Source organism: Molothrus ater, chromosome 2 (genome assembly GCF_012460135.2).
Source record: "Molothrus ater isolate BHLD 08-10-18 breed brown headed cowbird chromosome 2, BPBGC_Mater_1.1, whole genome shotgun sequence".
NCBI lineage: Eukaryota > Metazoa > Chordata > Aves > Passeriformes > Icteridae > Molothrus > Molothrus ater.
This window is the reverse complement of record NC_050479.2, coordinates 111,915,951-111,936,420: the sequence shown is the minus strand read 5'-3', so window position 1 is coordinate 111,936,420 and position 20,470 is coordinate 111,915,951. Positions and strand designations below refer to the sequence as shown.

The 20,470-nt window shown below is 39.6% G+C and overlaps 1 protein-coding gene across 3 annotated transcripts in view; it reads right to left on the bottom strand.

The window, feature by feature from the left end:
* The window catches only part of POU2F1 (POU class 2 homeobox 1), a 101,942-nt gene that overhangs the window by 37,783 nt on the left and 43,689 nt on the right, over positions 1-20,470 (bottom strand). Inside the window, exons 1-2 of one of the 3 annotated variants that reach the window (XM_036392753.2) lie at positions 9,289-9,419; positions 4,452-4,517 (exon numbers count right to left, since the gene is read on the bottom strand). In XM_036392753.2, coding sequence (XP_036248646.1) covers positions 4,452-4,517; positions 9,289-9,406 — 184 coding nt within the window. In that variant the 5' untranslated portion in view covers positions 9,407-9,419. Of the gene's footprint in view, positions 1-4,451; positions 4,518-9,288; positions 9,420-20,470 lie in introns of those variants that run through there. The other 2 variants (XM_036392759.2, XM_054514101.1) reach the window with 2 other exon arrangements.

Here is a 20,470-nt window from a genome sequence, read left to right as displayed (position 1 = left end):
ATTGAGAAAACAACATTTTCTTTAAATTCAGTCTTGAAAGACATCAACTCCCTCTCCCCAGGCCTCCCAAAACCAAACTCAGGGTGAAAAAATCCACATCACACCTGCTTACTCTCTGTTCTACTACTTGCATCTTAAACTCTCTTTGGTGTCTGGAAGCACAATGTCTCTTCCCCTCTGGATGCAGCCTTAATTTTGGAAGGAATCCTACCCTGGCTGCTTGTATTTTTCACAGGATGCCCATGTCTTTTGAAGAGGAGCAAGGAAAATGAAGCGAGTCCAGCATATGAGAAGCCTTGTTTTTAAGGTGCTCAGAAGGATGTGGCACCACTGCCATGGAACCCAAGAAATCTGATAAGGAGCTGGAAAATGGAGCTGTCAGAAGCAGGTCAGCATATTGTAAGGACAGAAAGGACCAGAATGCCACTTTTGTTCAAGGTAAGAGTTAAATACAAAACCCTGTGATGATTAACAGACATGTCAGATACAATCACATGTATCATAGTTTCAAAAGTCCAGGGTATTAATCTATTTTCCATCTTCATCCCAACTTCAATAACTGCTAGAGCTCACTAACACCAAAAACAGCTCCAAAAGAGTAGGAACTCTCCATGTTCCATCTCTCCTTTCTTCTTGGTTCCAGCTCCATCTTGGACAGCTCCCTGTCCTGCCCCTTCTGGTAGTTCACCAGAAGTTTGTTTTGGTCTGGGTGCTCCACCCCCAGCCAGCTATGGGATGCAATTTCACCCTTACAGTTGAGATCCAGTGTGACCCAAGTACGTTTAAATTCTGGTATAAATTCAGCCATGTGCTCAGCAACTTCACAGAGTTGGTTTGGATGAAGACTAAGACAGTGCTACTCCAGGGAAAGGAATAGAACTGTAGATACTGAACTTTTGGATAATTAAATGGATTATTTTATGGCATTTTGGAATTGTACCTGCAGAGGGCAAAGGCATGACAAAGCACAGCAGGCAAGGTAACATTGCACCTGCACTCAGGAGAACAACTTACTCTCAAAATTCCAGATTATAATCATCAGACTTCAGCCTGAGCTTGTAAACCGCATTAGAAAGGAATAAGAGTGAGGAACTCCAGAGATCAGGGGAGATGTGGAATAAGATGCAAGAAAGAACTCGGGAAGGGAAGGCAGCCAAGGAGAAGGATGATTTAAAAACCAGCTGGAGTGGGTATCTGCACTGAGCTCTGGGAGACATCTCCCAGCACCAGCACCATGTTTTCCCAGGTCACCTCTCTCCCCCCACCTCTGCTGAAAGACAGAGGTACCCCCAATACTCAGAAATTGTTGTTTCCCTATCCACATTTCCTAATACCAAGTTTAGCATTGATAATTGCCTGATTTTAGCAGTTGAAGAATAGTTTATGGTCTCTCTCCTACAGACCTCCTTCTTATGGAAACTGGAAAAATCAATCTTTGGAAATGAAGCAATGCAAACAAGTATCCTTAGATCCTTCCAAATACTACACTTACAATAATTATTACTTTGCTGCTATGTCAACAAATGTCATAATAGTACATAACAGCTTCCACAGCCATTATAACCTTGGCTTTCACAGTTCTGCATTCACACAGCTCTTACAAGAGAAGATGCATTAAACAAACAAAAAGGTTGAGATGTTTTGGAAAATTTTATGCTGCCTATAAAAAGGAGATCAAAAGGGTTTTGCTGTAAGGTAAGATATTTTTCCTACTTCTCCTTTCTCCAGCAGATACTATGTAGACTGTCTGCCCACAACTGAAGCCTGGAAAAGATTTCTCTAACTGTGCAATACTGATGACCAGTTGGTCAATACATATTCTTAAGAAATCAGCCATCCAACAGCTCCTGTACTCATATGTTTTGGTTGTTGTTTTTAATTGGTCTGAAAGATGGGTTCGTTTTTCAGATGCTTAAAAGGGAAGTCAAGTTAGCACAAAAAATTAAAGTCATAGCATATTTCAGGCACTGTATTGTGACCAATATAATTAGGGGACTTTATGATGTTTCTTAAATAGTCAGAGCTCAAAATAAAAAACCCAAGTTTGTTAACTTCCATGAAACTTAGCTGATAGTTCAGAGAACTACTGATGTTGTCATCTTTAACCAGTGGTAACTGTCATTTTGTTTTCCTGAGAACACCAGCTCTGCCAAATGTAAATTCATGCTCCACAGTAATTTCTCTTAACATTTTCAAGTTGCATTATCTCACTACAGTTTAAAACAGGAATGACCCAAACAAGCATCCACTGAAGTTTAAAAGATAGACTATTAGTGTTTACACAGCAGACTCAAGTGATTTACAAATGTCACTGGAAAGCAGACAGTTAGAGAAAGTTACAAAAATAAGAACTCCGAGTGTTTATAAAAATCATCATCAGGCATTATCTGGGGAGCACAAGCACTGACAGAAAATCAATGGCACTTCCAGTTCCTCAGCATCCGAGCTGAAAGCTGACTGCTTTTCACTCAAGTATGCACTGAGCCCAGAACCATAATCTAAGTACCCCGATCAGAAGCCTAAAATTACATTCTTTGAGTATTCCTTTCAGAGCCTAACATCTGCCAAGTTGACTAATACAACTGATGCTTGAGCTCCCAAAGAACATCACAAATGCCATCAATCACTATCTCCAGGGGTTTAGGAGCACTGTGTTTTAAAACAAAGCAATGACTGCAGAACAGAGAGTCCTCAAAAATTCTAGATTACTTTAGCTCATGTAATTTAAAAATCAGGATACAAAACTGGAAGGAAAGACTGGAAACATTTAAACCAAAGAAGCAAAATTCCAAAAGTTTTAAACACCAGTCAGAGTCAAACTTTTTAATAACTATTTTTAACATAATGTTAAAATTTTAACATAATGTTAGAGTATAAAAAAAATATAGTCATTGTATCCCCTTTTAACATGAAAGGACTTACACATGCAGCTTTGCAATCCATCCATTTTATGTCATGACCCCCACCTTCACACTGATGAAATATTTGCCTAAGAGAGCAGAGTTCTGCTGAAGCAAATGCAATGCTCCTGTGATAATTGACTGATTACCTTTGAATAAAACAAATCCTCCTCCTTACCAGCTCACTTGAGGTGAAACTGCTAAAGTTGCACTAAAAGAAGTGTGTTGGGAATGCGCTCTGGAGAAAGCACATGCAGGGAACTGTGGCCACACAGGGGAGGAAATCTGAATTTTTTCAGAATTTTACACACAACCTCCAGCTATAAGGAGTCCACAGGGATATTTAAAACCATTGTTCCCTTGATGCTCTTTATGACCATGAAATATTTACGGCCCTTATGTTTTTGAAATAATATTTTATATAAACTTATACCCTTAAATACATAATAAAACACTTTTGTGCAGAAAAAAATTGATACCACTCCCATTAAAATACAATGACAATTATGAAATCTGAGATGCCAGCAACAAAACACACAGTAATAAGCAGGCAGAATTCCTTTTCACTGAACCCATATATTGGCAGAAATAATCCAACCTCTCAGGAAAAGAAAATTAAATAATGTTAACTTCATCACAACTCCAGAGTTTAAAATAAAACTCTTATTATCAAACCATGAAGAAGAAAACTTGTTTTCCTCATACAAGGTAACCAGACTTCTCTCAAAGCAACAAGTTCCCTCTCATCAGAATTTTCTCTTCCCAAACGCTATTCTGAGCTGAGAAAAGATTCTGAGCTAGGTTAAACTACTTACTTTCCATTCAGAACTGTCATTTCTCTTACACTCAGAATGAGCATTATATTACCTCCAGAAAGGAATTAAAGCTTGAGCTAGCATGGTTAAGTTATAGTGGCTCAATGAGCTTCTTCAATGGCTTAGAATTTGGTCACATCTTAAGAGTGGCCCTGACACAAAATCTGTTCTTCCCCACCAAATTTCAAGGTTCTGTTCTAACACGCTAAGAAATTACAGAAGAGCTGACTAAAATTTAAAAAAAAAATTGATATATTATGCTTTCTCCATTTGACTTGTTCTTGAGAACTGTTGTGACAGCTTGAATGAAATCTAAAATGGAAACAGGATCAGGCAGTGGCCCACATCTGCCAGGGAAAATTTCAACCCAAAAATAAACGATGAAGTTAGAAGTGCCAAAGGTATGCTCTGCCAGGAAAAAATGACTCTATTTATGGAGAGCTAGTGCCACCAGAGCTTTGGTAGTATCAGAAACATTACAGATTAAAAAAATGGGGAAGGGAAATTTTATATAAAAAGTGTAAATGCTGATCCAATAAAGTAGGTATGGATAATGCCCTGAATGCAGTAGGGTTAATGACAAAAGTATTCCCAGGAATCTGAAATCAAAGGTGTAGCTTTTTATTTGTTTGGCTTTGTGGGTTTTTAAAATCCCACTAAATAGGTAAAGAAATTTTGCTTTTAATATCCATTCAATTCCACCAGAATATATCTGCACCAATTGATCATTTCCTACCTGTGTTCCCGTCCCCACTCTCCATCGATGGTTTACTGGTTTCTGACGGATTGTTCATTCTTGAGTCTGCATTAAAACAGAAAGAAAGATAAAACAATACAGCAAAAAATCTCCAAATCTGTTCATACCTTTTTGTTCAAGGGAAGTACAAAACAGTAGAAATTTGCTATGTACTTTACCCTAATTCAGATTTATAACACAAAAAAGAACAACCAAAATCAGAACACAATACTGAATCTTCCAGATAAATATTATTTCAAAATTTTCTATGACATTATTCCCATATGTGAAAACATGGTATTAAGGGAATAAAAGACAGCGTGCTGGAGGGCAGTGATAGGTAGGAACTTAATTTTCAATACAATGAAAGTCATAGAAGAAAAAAAAGGAGGGGGGGAAGAAGGAGCAATGATTACAACAAGATTCAAAAACATTAAGTCTGACTATCATGGCCTACATTATTCTTGTGTTTGCTCCCCCTGCCCCACCCCAACAAAAGAAAGGAAATTCAGTCATTATAATTAAATGGATGCCATTTTCCTAATACTGCATTTCTATTTTACTGGAATGTCACTGACATTAAGTTATTTTATATTTCCTATATATTCAGGCAAAACCATACAAATATAAAATAATTCCTTTTCTTTCTCCCTCTGGATGAATGTATTGAAAAGTCTGTTCCTGGTTTCAAAGCCTGTCAGCTGAATACAGTGCAATGCAGAGGGCCTCTCCAGATGGCAGACAGAGAATATAGTTTCCTTATATAGGAATCTATACAGATGTTCTGTGTACAGCATCAGCTTTCCAGCTTATTACCTCCTCATTCCTTGCCACCGACCCCAGTGTGCCACATTATCACAAACCAAAATTACAAAAAGAATCTCAAGACAGAACAGCTCATAAAATGAAGTGTAAACAAATCCTTGAGCACACTCTTCCATTCCCATAATGAGCTAAAAGCAAGTTCAATGAGCTTAAAATGAACCCTTTACTCCAGGATATTCTCTCGCTAGGTGCTTAAAAGGTTACCTCTGTCATGTACTTTCATCAAAGCAGTGATTTCCAAAATACCAATAGGCTGAAGAAGAACACAGGAGCAGCATTAACTGTGCTGCATCTTTCCCCCAGACAGTTCCAAGAATGCCCAGAATGCTTGGCAGTCCATGAAAGCTGGAAATGAGAAGATGGACTACTGCCATGTGCCATCACCTGCTACTACCAGTGCACAGGAAAGACAGGGACCTATTGGAGTGAGTTCAGAGGCCACCAAGATGATCTGAGGGCTGCAGCACCTCAGCCATGGGGAAAGGTTCAGCTGGGGTTGTGGAGCCTGGAGAAGACTCCATGAAGGCTTTACATCAGCCCCCCAGTACCTAAAGAAGCCTGCAAGAGAGCTGGAGAGGGAATTTTTAGAAGGGCGTGTAGTGACACAGGAGAATGGCTTTAAACTGAAAGAGGGCAAGTTTGGACTGGATATTCGTAAGAAATTCTTACTGTGAGGGTGGTGAGACACTGGAACAGGTTGCCCAGAGATGTGGTGGATGCCCCATCCACAAAGTTTTTAAGGCCAGTTTGGATGGGGTTCTGAGCAACCTGATCTAGAGCAAAGTATCCCTGCCCATGGCAGGGGGGTTGGATGGAGGGTTGAAACTGGATAATCTTTAAGGTCCCTCCCAAACCAAACCATTCAATGATTCTGTGATCAATATTTTTAAAACTAATATAATTTTCCACATGAACAACTGTGGCAGTTGAACCCAATAGAGCCTTGAAAATCCAGAGGACTCTTAACAACCACAAAACTTCCCCTGACAGGCCAGTACAACCTCTCCAGAGCCTCAACTCTTCTCAGAAAGTTCCTATGCCTATTCTTAAACCTTTCAAATGTTCAGCCACATGTAAAAGAGGTCTGGACTATCAGTGTTACCCTTAGTATAAAGGTAGATGTATTAAACTGCTTCTTGAAAGGGGGAGGGAATGAGGAGGAACTTTGCAGCTGAGTGCTGTTGGCCCACACTTCAACAAGTTTTGCCCCATTTTTTACAACCTCTGCTTAGCACATTCAAGCTACAAATTCAGAGTCTTAAAAAACAAGAGTTCCGCTAAGGTTGCATGCACAGAACCTATTGCTTCCAGGCTCCTTATTTTGTCATTTTCCACATCTGGATAGCATGATTCACACTCTAGAAACATAACATGGGTTCCACTGACTATACAGAAATGTCTGCTTTTGACTTGGCCCTCTTTGCTGAGAGATCTATGTTTCTATCTAGACTTTGTATAGATCTTAAATTGAGTTTATTGTTGTGGCAACAGCACATTTGTTTAGAGTGATTATAGGCAACATGCATTTGATAAGCAGTGTTACTTCATTCCTTTACACACAGATGGCTACTGAAATTTCACTTTAGAGAACACCAAATGGGAGTCCTTTGCTTTGGACATAAATATGAAGAGTCCTTATCCAACAGGAAAATGAGCTAAGAGTTCTTACAAGTCAAATACATTTGGGTGTGGAAACCAGGCTAACTCATGACGCTACTGGACGTAGGATGTAATTTTTAAGCCCAGAGCAGAAGAATAGCTTGAACTCAAGATACAACTGACCACAAAAGGGAAGAGCACAGGTTGAGAAAGTTGTCTCTCAGAAACATGGAATCCATTTGCTGAACCACTTCAGAAAATTCATGCTAGAAAAACAAGAGAGGCCCTCCTGTTGCTAGTTTGTAGCAGGAATCGAAATATTAGAGCCAAGGTGCAGGCTACTAATGGTAGAATAAGCAAAACAAACTAAACCCAGAGTGGAGACACAGCTGTCCTGTGCACAGAACTCAAGCAGGGCAGTCACTGTTCTGTCCCATGAGGAAGCTCACACAAGAAGCCTTCGTACATGATGAGCAAGTTTGCTCAGTCACACAAAGTTATAACTGTACAGACCTCTTTCCAAAAAGCAAGCCAGGACACATTTTTCTGCAAGGCTATGCTGCAAAATACATCCTTCTAGAACAGGTTTTATACTACTAGTCATACAGAAAGTTTACTTAACTACCAAAAGCCTGTCTAAATGAAGAATATTTTATTGTAAAGATCCATCCTTAACAAAGACCTCAAACATTGCTATTGAAAAAAGCAGCAAGTTGGAAGAAGAAACAACTTTCTGGTAGTGCTCAGGTTCAAGCAAAGGATAGTATCCATTATTTCACCAGCTGACTATTTCTTGTTCAATCTGTGGGCCTTCTGCATGTAAAGCATCAAGAACAATGCAGCTATTTCCATTGCAAATGGTATGACATCCATCTGAAGCACAAAACTGCTACCAGCAAAACAGGCTCGTATCCGCGGGATACTCAACTACCGATTCATTCTGCGTCGAATAAAAAGGCTGCTTGGTTTATATGTGCTCGTGCAATTTCTGCTTCAAACTTAAAAGAATAAACAAATGAAGTGGGCTAAAAAAACCCCAAGCCTTAATGCCTTCACTTTTTTTTCTTCCTTTAGATCTTCCTTGGGTTTTAAATCAAGGCCCTGGGCTACAACTTCTGCCAACATTATCTAAAAACAAACTCCCCAGAAGGAAGGATCGAAAGCAGCAGGTGCATGATTGAAATCAAACTCTCAGGAGTGAATACATTCCATGCTGCTCCTCTGCTAGCAGGGCTGAGGTGTCGCCGGGCAGTGCTGTGCCAGCCTTTCACACACCCTCAGGAACATTTCCAAAGGCATTCAGGAGAAAGAAGCAGTGGACACCGGACCAACCTGAAGTGTTATAAAGACTGAACACAGCTGGCAAAGCAAAGAAAATCTTAACATGGTATATAACATTAACTGTTTCCTTTCACCCATTAAAGCGGAACTGCCTAATATTCCATTTGCATCAGCAACAATGATTCATTTATGTGCATGGGAAAAACAAAGTTTAATGGGAGTGAAAAAATGACAAGAATTATTTAGAAATTAATTTTCAAAAACCACATCATATTCAGAAACAAACATACTCAAATGTCTGCTTTAAAATTTACCATTCAAAAAATATTCTTTTACTTAGAGATACAAGTTCTTACATGAACTTATATGATGGAATGAAAGGAATAATAATAAAATATATATATATACACATATATTTATACATTGAGCTTCACGGGGAAAAGCCTTGAAAATAAATAAAGCCTATTGTAAAACTGAGATGATCCATTACTATAAATAACTTTAAAAGACACGAAGAAGGAATTATGGCATGTCTGCTCTGCAGTCCTGATGGAATCTCAGTGCAGGAAATATATTATCCCAGTAACCTTAAGCACAGCTTGCAACGGTATCAATGGCAACCACTGTGCACTCCCCCTTATTTTCTATTACACATGAAGAACCTTGCTATATTAAAAACACACAGACATAACACACATTCTGTTGTGGAATGGCTCAATACAGTTACTAAATTCCTTCAACACTCAGGCTCCCTCTTATTCATTTTAATGCTTTAAAATGCATAACACAGATATGCAAGTCAAGCCCAGTGTTTGTTAGAAGGCAAATGCTTCTCAGACTGAAATCCTAAAAGCAAAAGGTCTGTATTAATATCACCTAAGTCTGTGCAAAAGAAACAAATTCTCCTGGAGCCAGGGAAAAGAGGGAAAACAAACAAACGAACGAACAAACCAACCAAAGCATGTATTTCCCTGGTACAGATCGAGCTATCCATCTAGCAGGCAGCTATTTGCTGCCGATTCACTGGTGAGCTTCAGCCCCACAAATACCTTCTGCATATGTGATTAAGCCTCTATGCATAGTCAATCTCCCAGCCTCGGTGTCCATAAGAAAGAGCTGAGCTGGTACCCACCTAGAACGTAGTCGCTGCAGTCCAGCATTGCTGTGGTATCCTCTACAGGTTCAGATAGTCCAAGGAACGGGAGAATGGCAATTTCTATCAAATCTACACTACTGCTCTGACTGAACATGAAAGGGAGTGGGGAGGTGGGGGGAGAAATACAACTTCAGTTACACCATAGCAATCTTCAACTGAACAGGGAAACTTCAGTTGCTGTGTGGAGTTTTAGTCTCTCCTACTAGCTGTGTCTGACATTGTCAAGGCGACTGAAGCGTGAAAAGTTCCCCTTTTTGTAATAAAATAGAAACAAAGATTGCAGCTGGCAGTTTCCATAATGAAGCTTAATCAGTATGCGCCTGATTAGGGCCTTATGCAAATCTCCTCTCGTTAGCACAGCAGCCAGCACTTTGAAGTCCATGAACAATTCATTTGCAGAGTACACTGAAAGCGCTCCCTGCATAATTTAAATCACGGTATAAATATTTATCAGCTCATTTGCATATTAATTGGCAGTGCATGAAGGGAAAAATTATCTCCCGAGTGCCAGCATAATAATTAGGGAACAAAATGAATTTTCTTCCAATAGCTTGGCTTCTCAGCCCTAACTCAAGCACAGTACCACAGGGGATCAGGGAGGGGAAGAGACAGAGTTCTGTTCAAATGCCACTGAAATGACACGTACAAATTAGAAACAACTCTACAGACTTAAGCACCTTTAATCTTATTCCTGCTGGCAACAATAACATCAGTAATAAAGGGGATTTGGAAAAAGCTTTCCACACAATCCAAATAATCCCACGAAAACAATTAGCAAGGTAGAAGCTGAACACAAAGCTGTCAAGCCTTGCACATCTGCGTGGAGTTTTCCACACACGAACACGCACTGTCTCAGCAAGGTCCCAGGCAGGGAAGAGAGTGCTGCCAGGGCAAGGAAGTGGCACGATTCCCTTTAAACGGCTAAAGAGCTTGGTGATTCATTATCGGGTAATCCCTTTGCCACGGCCAACTTAGCAGCAGTGGATATGTCAAGTATTGTGTAACATTTGACACCCATTAATCTATCCCGAGTGAAATCAAAATAGATTTAGTCTTTTGCTTTCCAATGACTTGCAAGAAAAAAACCAAAAATCTATTACTAATCCCTTCAAGCATGTACACAATATGGCTAAAGAAAGCTTATTTGCAGAGCTATGGTTTTTCAAAGGGGCACGTCACACCCACGTTGCATCTTTGAACCACTCAGTGATAACCAGAACGCGCTTGCTGCTGTGACCACAAAGTACACTGGAGAACTGAGAAGAGGCTTTGGTCTATGGAGAAATCAATCTTCTTTTCCAAAAGTGGTCCACAGAAGTAAGTGGACTAACTATGATGCTCTATTAAACCATTTCAAATAGTTTGTTTGCTACTCAAAAACTCGTGTCCTAAACAGCAAGAACATTTATATAAAAATTCAAGCATGACATGGCCATCGCAAAATTTATTACTCCATATTCTGATCAGGAAAAGATAGTATGATGATGCAGATGATTACAGGGTTGAGCCACCCACTTCCAGGTGCTAATGTGAATTTAAAGAGGAAGTTGTTTTTTTCTTTTTTTTTTCTTTAAAAATACGATAGCTGTACTTTTCTTCTCCTCATTTCTCAAGTGAATTCAAGCACCACCTCTACAAACAAGAGGGAGTGAGAGAAAAGGGACTTCTCAATCATCCAGTACTGACTGGAATTTATTTCCACGCTTGACCTCTTCTTCTGTTCAGGTTCATATCTCTACTTAACACAAGATGTTCCCAGCTATATATTTAACATGAGTGATCTACACTTGAAAAAGATTGCAAGAAGAGAGGGAGAAGGTGCTCCCTACTACAGGGAGACAACTACATGTGCTGAATAGGTTTTCCTAATACCTGGTTTTCTACTCACTCATGTGTCCCACTGAGACCTCTGAGGCACACATTCATGGTTCACAGACCTTCAGTAAACTTCACTCCTGCACACATACTTTTGGAGTGCACTGGGAGATAATCCATTTGCTTTACTGGAAGAGGCTGGACACCAGTGGTGCAACAAACCAAGCAGCTGACAAAGCAAGGTGCAGAGCTGAGGCAGCAGCAGGGCCGGACAGCAGTGCTCTGCTCGAACCGGAGGGTGCTGGGCGGTGGAGCACAGGTGCAGCCCCGAGGGCGCAGGAAGTGACCGTTGGAACCGGGCACGCGTGCGGCCATGGCTCATCTGCCTCACAAACATCAACCCCCACACAAACCTTCACTGGAGCTCCAACATCCACCAACAGCCTAACTGAAGCCAAAAATTACTGTTGTGTTGACCTGTCAAATTAACAACTGGCCAAAAAAAAAAAGAAGACAAATAAACAAAAGCCCTCCCCAAACCAGCCAGCCAACCAAAACCAAACACCCCAAAAAACCCAAACCAAATGGTTCTTTCGGTGACCACTTCATTCTTTGACAATGTTATTATCTTACCTTTTATCTAAGCTCATAGAATGGTTTGGGTTGGAAGGACCTTAATGACCAGGCAGCTCCAGTCCCCTGCCCTGGGCAGGGACACCTTTCACTAGACCAGGTTGCTCAGAGCCCCATCCAGCCTGGCCATGAACACTTCCAGGGATGGGGCATCCACTTTTTGTTTTGCTCTGTTTTTTTTGTGTTTGTTTGTTTAAATTTACCATTGACAGTCTTTTAATCTCTGCTCTTGTAGAGAAAGAAAATGTCTGGGGAGAAATGGTGCCTATCACTGCTCCAAAACCAGTGGTGGAATACATTAGTTTAATGTTCTCTTTAGGTTCTGCCACAACACTGCCCATTCTTTTCTTTGTGGCTGTTTATTAAAATTTACTTAACACCCTGAACTAAGGACATACTTCTGGCACTCATGGTTAAGCAAAACAGCACTCTGGGCCTTGCTCACAGTTTCATTTTTCCTCCAAAGGCACCTCTTGAAGAGAAAATGCTGCACTTTGTGATAAGTAAAAAGCTTGCCACATCCCATGAAACTACAGATATCTCAAAAAATGTGTCTCTCCTCTAGCCAATTCTACAGTTTTTACATTAATGATTTTTCCCCCATAATCCTATTCAAACTCTTCCTTAAAACCAAAGGAACAAACACAGAGCCAGGTATGACAAAGGCGGATTTTCTTCAGCCAGACACTTCAGAAACTGCAGATAACATTTCAGGAGACTCTTTCTACCCCATTCACTTCTTTTTGTCACTTTCTACGTATTTTCCATACCATACCACTTCAAATGAATGTCTTGCTTTTGCAGTCTGCCCCACAAGTATGTCACTTTCTTTATTCAGTTATAATGACAATACCTGATTCCTTAAATAACTTTGGTTTTGGAGAGGGAGCATCATTTTTACCTGTAGACTATGCAACTCTTGGGTTTTTTTTATATGGATGTGTTTCCATATATTACTAAAATGTCATTTACTACATGCCCTCCATGACAGCTAAGAAATTTCTGCCCCTATCCAGCTCAGTGACAAGCATGACCTTTGCAAACTTCAGGGCTGCACTTTCGGATGAGATTACCCAATAACCCAACTCATTATTTCCCTTTTAAACAGTGGAGTGCAAAGGAATATGTACAAATGGAGTACAAAATACAGGGAAAGGAAATAACTGCAACATTAGCATGCTGCTTTCATTAGTGTATGAATGCTTAGGACATTTTACCTTGAAGGTACTACATTGTAACTCAAGACATTTCCAAGTCTCCATCCCACAACCCAAATGAAAGCTAACAAAAATTTCAACAAACAGAACTCCAATGTGCTATTAAAAAAATTGTAAAAATCACATACTTCAACAAAATAAACTGTTATTAAAGTTGGCACAATCCTCTTAGAGTAATTATGGACAGACAGCAGTCTGTTCATAGCTAGTACTGCAAGCTAACTCTAATTTTAGCCACCACCTTTGACTGTGGCTAACAGAATTGATTTTATCTGAAAATTGGTAAGTTTGCTCTGAAAGCCAGAAAGAGCAGTTGTCTGGAAAAGTCAAATAAAATTGGCCTGGGTTAGACTTACCAGTCATTAGGCAATTGCTATGAATTGGAATTTTAGTCTACATCTAATTTTACTTCCCACAAACTCAAATCATAACTATCCTTTAAAACTTTCAACCATACAAAATGCCTTTCAAAATTCCTTTGTGTACATTTTTGAAGGAAATTAAGCATGTGGAGAGCTAAGCAGAAATGCTAATTTATCTTATCAGTGCAGGACAGCGGATATTGTAAGCACCTGATACATTAATATAAAAGGGTTTGTTTGTGGGTTTGGTTTTTTATGCAACTTATTTTTGTCTACAGAAGGTAGCAACTACCATGGATTAAGTCTTTTTTTTCATAGAAAGAAAACTGTGTTGATGACAAATTTACAATACCACCACACAAGGAGGGAAGAAGAAAGGGGGGCAGTGATACAATGAGAGAAATAAAATAAATACCCTTATTCAATAAATACAGAATTATCATGTCCACAAGCAAACAGCCTTATTTGAAACTCACAGTTTCAAATAATTCTAATTCTAATTCTGCCACTCAGGTGTATCATCTGAACACTTTGCCCTACCCTCACTGCCTACACGCCATGGCACGCAAGAAAGCATCCATATTATATTCACATTAAAGATTTTCTTCCATCCTGTTCAATGTTTTCTTTTCAATAGCAGAGGGTACAAATTCGTGCAGTCAACCCATTATTTAAGTAAATGTTATTGTCACAACGTTTACTTAGAAATTATGGAATATTTTGAAGAGCAGTAAACGTTAGGTCTTTACATGTCTTGAATTAAGCTCTCCTGTTCCACTCATTATGTTTTCATGGTTTTCATGACTATTTCATAATGGCTTGAAACTTTTTCTTTCATGTTGTTTTTAGTGGGTTTTTTTGTTTATTTACAAGCATCATAAGCACTGACTCCAGGAACTAAATTCAAAAACCAACCTGAAGTGCCACACCTTTGAAAACCAATTTGTGTTTAACTACCATGTTCCACCTGCCACAGAGCTGTTGCACATTAGCACATTTGATTGTCTTCAGGGCATTCACCTCCCTCCAATTTAACTTGAAGTTAGCATAGAAAATGAACAAATCATGCTGATTCCACCACGTTTCAGGTATGGTGCAATACCACTACATATTCATTGTTCTAGTAAACTGGTATATAAAAAGTAATATGCAAACTAAAGCAGGAGTTTTAAAAAACACACACAAAAATTTCTTAAAATGTGGCTATGGGAAACACCTGGTTTGAATTTTTGTCCACTTATGTGGGTCTCACTCTCCTTTAAAATTATTGGTTTGTCAAATCCAAAATATTCCACACTGACAAGTACTGAGCACCTTGGGTAGGTATACTTTGTCTATTAGGTAACACCTCTTGTATTTTATTACACTTACAGGATTTGCATGCCTCACGTTGCTTTTCAAAAAGGACTGCAGGACAAAATAAAGTCTGAAAAGAAGACTGATGTGAAGTTGCATGAACAAAACACAAGGGAGGGCTGGAGAACAAGATCAGTAAAACTTCAACATTTATCAGAATTAGGAAAAAAGGGATTTAAGGGTGCATGTCTATGTTATAGTAGTCCTGAGGAAAAAAAAGAGGCCATGTTTCTTTCCCCTCCTCCCCAGCTCCCCCTCCCCCAAACAAAACTCAAAAACAACCTCAGGAAAAGCTTGCAAGCCTTTATGGATGGTGCACCTTGGGGCAGCTGGAGAACCTGGAGCACCATCAGGTACCAGCCCCATGAGGAATGGGGCGACCCCAAATTTCCCCTGGCAGGGAACACCAGCCAATCCTCATGTACCTCCTGGACCTAAGGTGGGTCCTTTGTTCCCACAAATGACATTTATGGCAATGTGTCTTCCCCACTGAAGACTGAAATCATGCACACATTTGAATGGGAAAGGTAAATGCAGTTCATACTGCCAAAACACCACGCAATGAAAGTAGTTTCAAATTGTTATTGCAATACATACTAAAAATACCAAATATTTCAGAAAAATAAATATTATCTAATATGCAAATCACAACACAATTGACTTGCCTTGAGACAGAAGAGTACTTATGCCAAGCTCAAATATTGAACAGAAATATTTATTTTAGCAGCTGTATGAATTATTACAGCCTGGAAGCATCACTGTATGTGCATTCCAAAAGCATTAATTTTGCCTCCCTGTGTCCACTCACATAACAGGGACAGGCCCTCAAAGCTTAAAAACGTTATTTTCAAACTCACCTGTAAATCAAAACATAACGCCTCATGCCAACACGCTGTTTCCCTGTTCTCCACTTTGCTAAAGTAGCAATTACTAGTCTAGCTTGATGAACAGGGGCCCTACAAAGAAGAGACTAATTCAGTGTATGACTTAACCACACAGCACTGCTCAAATCCCAGAGCCTCCACACCACTTGTCATTAACTACACTACAGGTCACTCTCAAAATACATAAATCAAAGTCACGGGTTTAAGCTTACAATGAGTCCTGCTGGAGCCAACTGGATTCATCAATACCAACAGCCCTGATAGTATTTAGCTCTAGTTAGCTAATTAGAGTGCTTGACAAACAAATTAATAGCAAAAAGCACATGCAAAATCTCTGCAGTTCATCCTATTAATTGAAGTTGCATGGCTGTTGTGCCCACGCTTTGCAGGAACTGCTGCTTTTGCTCTCTCTTCCTTAATAACTATCTCAAATCCAAGGAAGGATATTGCTTTAATGCCCTCAGCACACTGATCCAGACACTATTAACACCTGTAGGAACCACAAGACATGTCATGAGAATGCTTCTTTCTGAAGCTTAAATTATTTGATCTCAAAAGAGGAAAAGGCCAAATTCCAGACAAGCTGCTTTGTATGTTACAAATTGAACAAAAAATTGCCAGATGCAAGATCTGAAGAAAGAAACAGAGTTATTCACAGCGCAGACACTGATTCCATCCATCAGCACACATATCCAAGAATCTATCATTTTGGCTGCTCAGAGCTAACATAAGACTGTATTTGCTATCAGCCAGGAAAAAAAAATAATACAGAGTGCTTGGGCATCTGGGTCTTTAATTTCCAATAATTTAGGAACAGCAGAAAGTGAGAACCATGGGATAACTACGCACATAAAGTAACACCTACATGAGATTTTCCACGAGATGTTCACAAGCCTGGTTTTGCCCATTTTAGCACCTATACTGTGCTAAAGCAGAAAAGGCATTGATCAGCTTTTCCACGAAATAACCACAAGAAGGGGTTTACTAGAAACAACGCTGAAGGGCAGCATGACTGACACCTGTGGCTGTGTTTGCAGAGGATTTGCTGGGAAGACATGCACATTGGATTTGCAGGCCCATGGACATACCACTGAAGGCAGGAATTTCTTGTTTATTTCTCCAGCAAATCAGAGAAGAGGTAAACTTTTGCACACTGCCTCGTTTTTTGTAATTTATTTTGATTGGAATTTTTAGTTTGACAGGTGCAGAATCCTCTCAAAAGAAAAAAAAAAGTCATGATCTACTTAAAAATTAAAGAGTAAAAGAAGACAATTGAAAAAATTAGGTCAAAAGACCTAACTATAAATTTTCAAAAGTGATACCCAGAATACTTAAATTCTTAGTTGCCCATTCCTCAATAAAGCACAAGTCTCATATATGCATATTTCTTTTTTTTTTCACTGAGAAATCAAAAATTAAAACCAGGGCAGTAAATTTAGGGCCTTGTCAGTACCACAACCATGGGCCATGAATGCTGAGGCAGCAAAAAGCAGCAGTGCTGCCCTGCTGCCTCTTACACAGCTACACAAGAGAGTTGGTCTGCCTTAAAACTACTCCAACTGCAAGGAGAAACACTAACCCTAATCTGTTTTTTAATCCAAGAGGGAGAAATGTTTACCCTGGTGAAGCACAAAGGCAGCAAGGACACAGAAACAAACAAATGGGAAAGATGGTTCCAGCAGAAATATTGCCTCAAAACTTTCACTGTCTACAGCTTCAGTCCACTCCTGTATTACACACCCATCTTATGAATTCTGGCATGTAAATTGTGTGACAAACAGAAGAAATTAAAAATTACAATCTCACAATAACTATTTATTTCCTCTTTGGGACACTGACTCTCAGCACTAATGCTGACAACTTTTATCAAGTACACTTACACATGCACATACCCCACCAATGCCACTGGAGAATACTCTGACTTCTGGTCTCACACAGGCCATTTCCATGCTCAAAAATGGAAATGTGATTCCTACACCATAAAATTTAACTACAGCATCACTTATTTTCATCAGATACATTGAAGAAGACATTAAAATTGCAAGGTTTTGAAAGTAAAAAAAATGGAGAGTTGTTGACTGACAGAAGCAGCAGCAGAGCAACAAATACAATTATACAAAAGTAAGTAGTTTAGCACAGAGACATCTTAGAGCACTAAACCCCAAATTCAAGGAACTGCTCACATAAGAATTTAAAAATAACTACTAATAACTCTAAGATGTCATAGTAGACCAATCTACAGAAATTAAACAAGCACACCTCATAAATGTCTGAGACCTCTGTATAAAACCCCTGTAGGCTGATCTAGAGCATCAAGCCAGGCTGAAAACTGGAATTCTCAAGGGACACCACAGCTCTGGTGACATTAACAACAGATCAGAATTGAAGCTGTTTACAAGCAACCACACAATAACCCTCAGAATTTTTCATATATATATATATATATATATATATGAGTGTGTGTGTGTATGTATATATGAATATGATATATAAACATATATACTTTTTACTTATGCATATTTTATGTTTTATATAAAACCATGTATACTATATTATAAACAGTGTATATATAATATGTTTATATTTTTAATAAGGTAGTGATCTCAGATTTCTCAAAGCTTCTAAGCCTACTGTTCTGAAAATAGTTTACATGTTCCGTTTTCCTGCAGAAAGGTACCCCAACAGTGCCAACCCAGTGGAAGAAATAACATAAAGAGCAAGCCAGCATACAGTGCTGTTTTCATCACTTTTGTCCAATCTTGATCAAAAGGCAAGTTGCTGTAGTGAGGATGAAGAAGCAAGAAAAAAAGTAAAGCCCCTAAGTGCCAGGATACCATCATCCCCAAAAATCCAGCCACGAACAGCCCAAGAGCTGCCAACTGACCACCACTGCTGACTTGAATGAAAATCATTCCCCAGCCTTCTTAGGAAGTCAGTCACCACTGAAAGAAGAGCAATTCAGTATTCAGAAAAACCCCCTCAAGCTAAGCTCTCCAGCAACACTCAATATTGCACTGACATTTTAATACTGCACTGAGTTGATCTAACATGCCATTTTAAAAGAAGGACCTGTATTCCACATTGCTTTCACAATCCCTCACCACCACAGAGAGATGACTCATTAAAAATGCAGAGAAAGTTAGCAAATTCTATGGGATTTAACTAAGTCAGAGGCAATTAAAAAAAAAATCCTCTGTGACATTCCAGTTCCAACAAGCCTCACAACACTCTGGTGAAATGCATGTGAAAAGGTTACAAAATTCAGAGCACTGCATGAGCCTGCAAGAAGCATGAATACGAGCATCTTTTCCATCCAATGTCACAGTCTCAAAATGACAAGCCCTTTTTTGCCTGCCTACCAGCGAGTCTACACTCCTCTTTTCTTCTTTTGAATTTTCCCCAACTTAAATTGAATGCAAATAAGCCAGGTGTGGTCCCCAGAGCAGTAATCTGCAGATAGTCCCCACCGAGTTCCCATAGCAACTTGCACAGCTGGCCACGAGAAAGAGGTTGTATCTGCTTCATATTGGCTACAGAGTTTAAACACTCAGCAAGTGAAACACCAATTACTGCATCTTGTAAAGGAAACATCTACTAAAAAGCACATCCATTTTTCCTTCATTAACACAGGAAAATAAACCTCTGGATATGTTCCTAGTCCAGCAATTGCTCAGCATGTAAAGTGAATATTTGTTATTTAGAAGAGGCGATGCCTGTGAAGGAAATGGCTTCTCTTTTCTGCTGCAAGGAACTGAAGTTTAAGAAACACTACAGCATTTGGAAAATGCCTGTCATTCTGTACCTAGCCATCAAGAAAAAACATAGCTGGAAGAGAAAAGTCAGAAACTCAAATCCTTCTGGACAAGTTATAAGACTTCCACAAGACAGTACCTCTCTGACAAGTGCTTTGTAATATTTCAAATTTTTACTGTACTCTTGCTGTATCAGCTAAGTCTCAGTGTAAAAGTCCAAAGTTACTAAGTCTCAGTGTAAAAGTCCAAAGTTACTGTGACTGACAAACAGCTGTTCATTCCATACAAAACCTGCCCTTTGTTCCTTACCTACAAACAGAGATCCCTCCTGCTATTAATTCCATGCCTTTCTACATCCTGCATGCACAGCTCTCTACTTTAGCCTGCAGCTCCTCACCCCAGCCTTCTCACTGTTTCCATGCCATTTCTCACCAGACCCATAGCAGCTGGCTAAACAACCAGGGAGAAGGCACTGGGGCTGGTCTGGAACCAGGGGAGGACTGACTGGCCACATATATGTACTGGATGGTCAACCCACCAGACAAGCCATACAGATAAGGACCAGGCTTTCCCTGCTTTTCCTTTGGCACAGCCACAAACAAGAAATCTCTCCTGTCCTCAGACTGAGGTTTCAGGTAAGAACAAGGCTTAGGGGAAAGGATGGGCCCAAGTATCCTGCTAACATCCTACAGCTCTTGGGAAGCAGGAACACAGATGGTACCCAAGACACTGCCCACCCTCTCCCATCCCCAATTACAAATCCAAGACGTTTTGGGGCAGAGAATGTTGCTAAACATGAAGTAACCTCAACAGATTTTTCTCTGCACTAACATCCTATTGAAGCCCTGCAAACATTGAGGAACCAGCCTCCAGCAAGGAGTCCTACAGTCCAAGCATACAATAAAGAACATTCTTTTCTATTTTGCTTTTAATCTCTCTTCTTCTGCAGCACAACTTTAATGTCCCCTACTTCTTGCACAATAAGAATCCATGAACTGTAAGCTTCTATTCCCCTTCCATGACACTTCACTGACTTCTGCCATATCCCCCCTTAGCTCTATCTTCTAGGAAGGTAATAGTCTACACAGCTGTCCATTAAAAGTGTGAATGGATTCCATAAAATAATTCCTAATACTGCT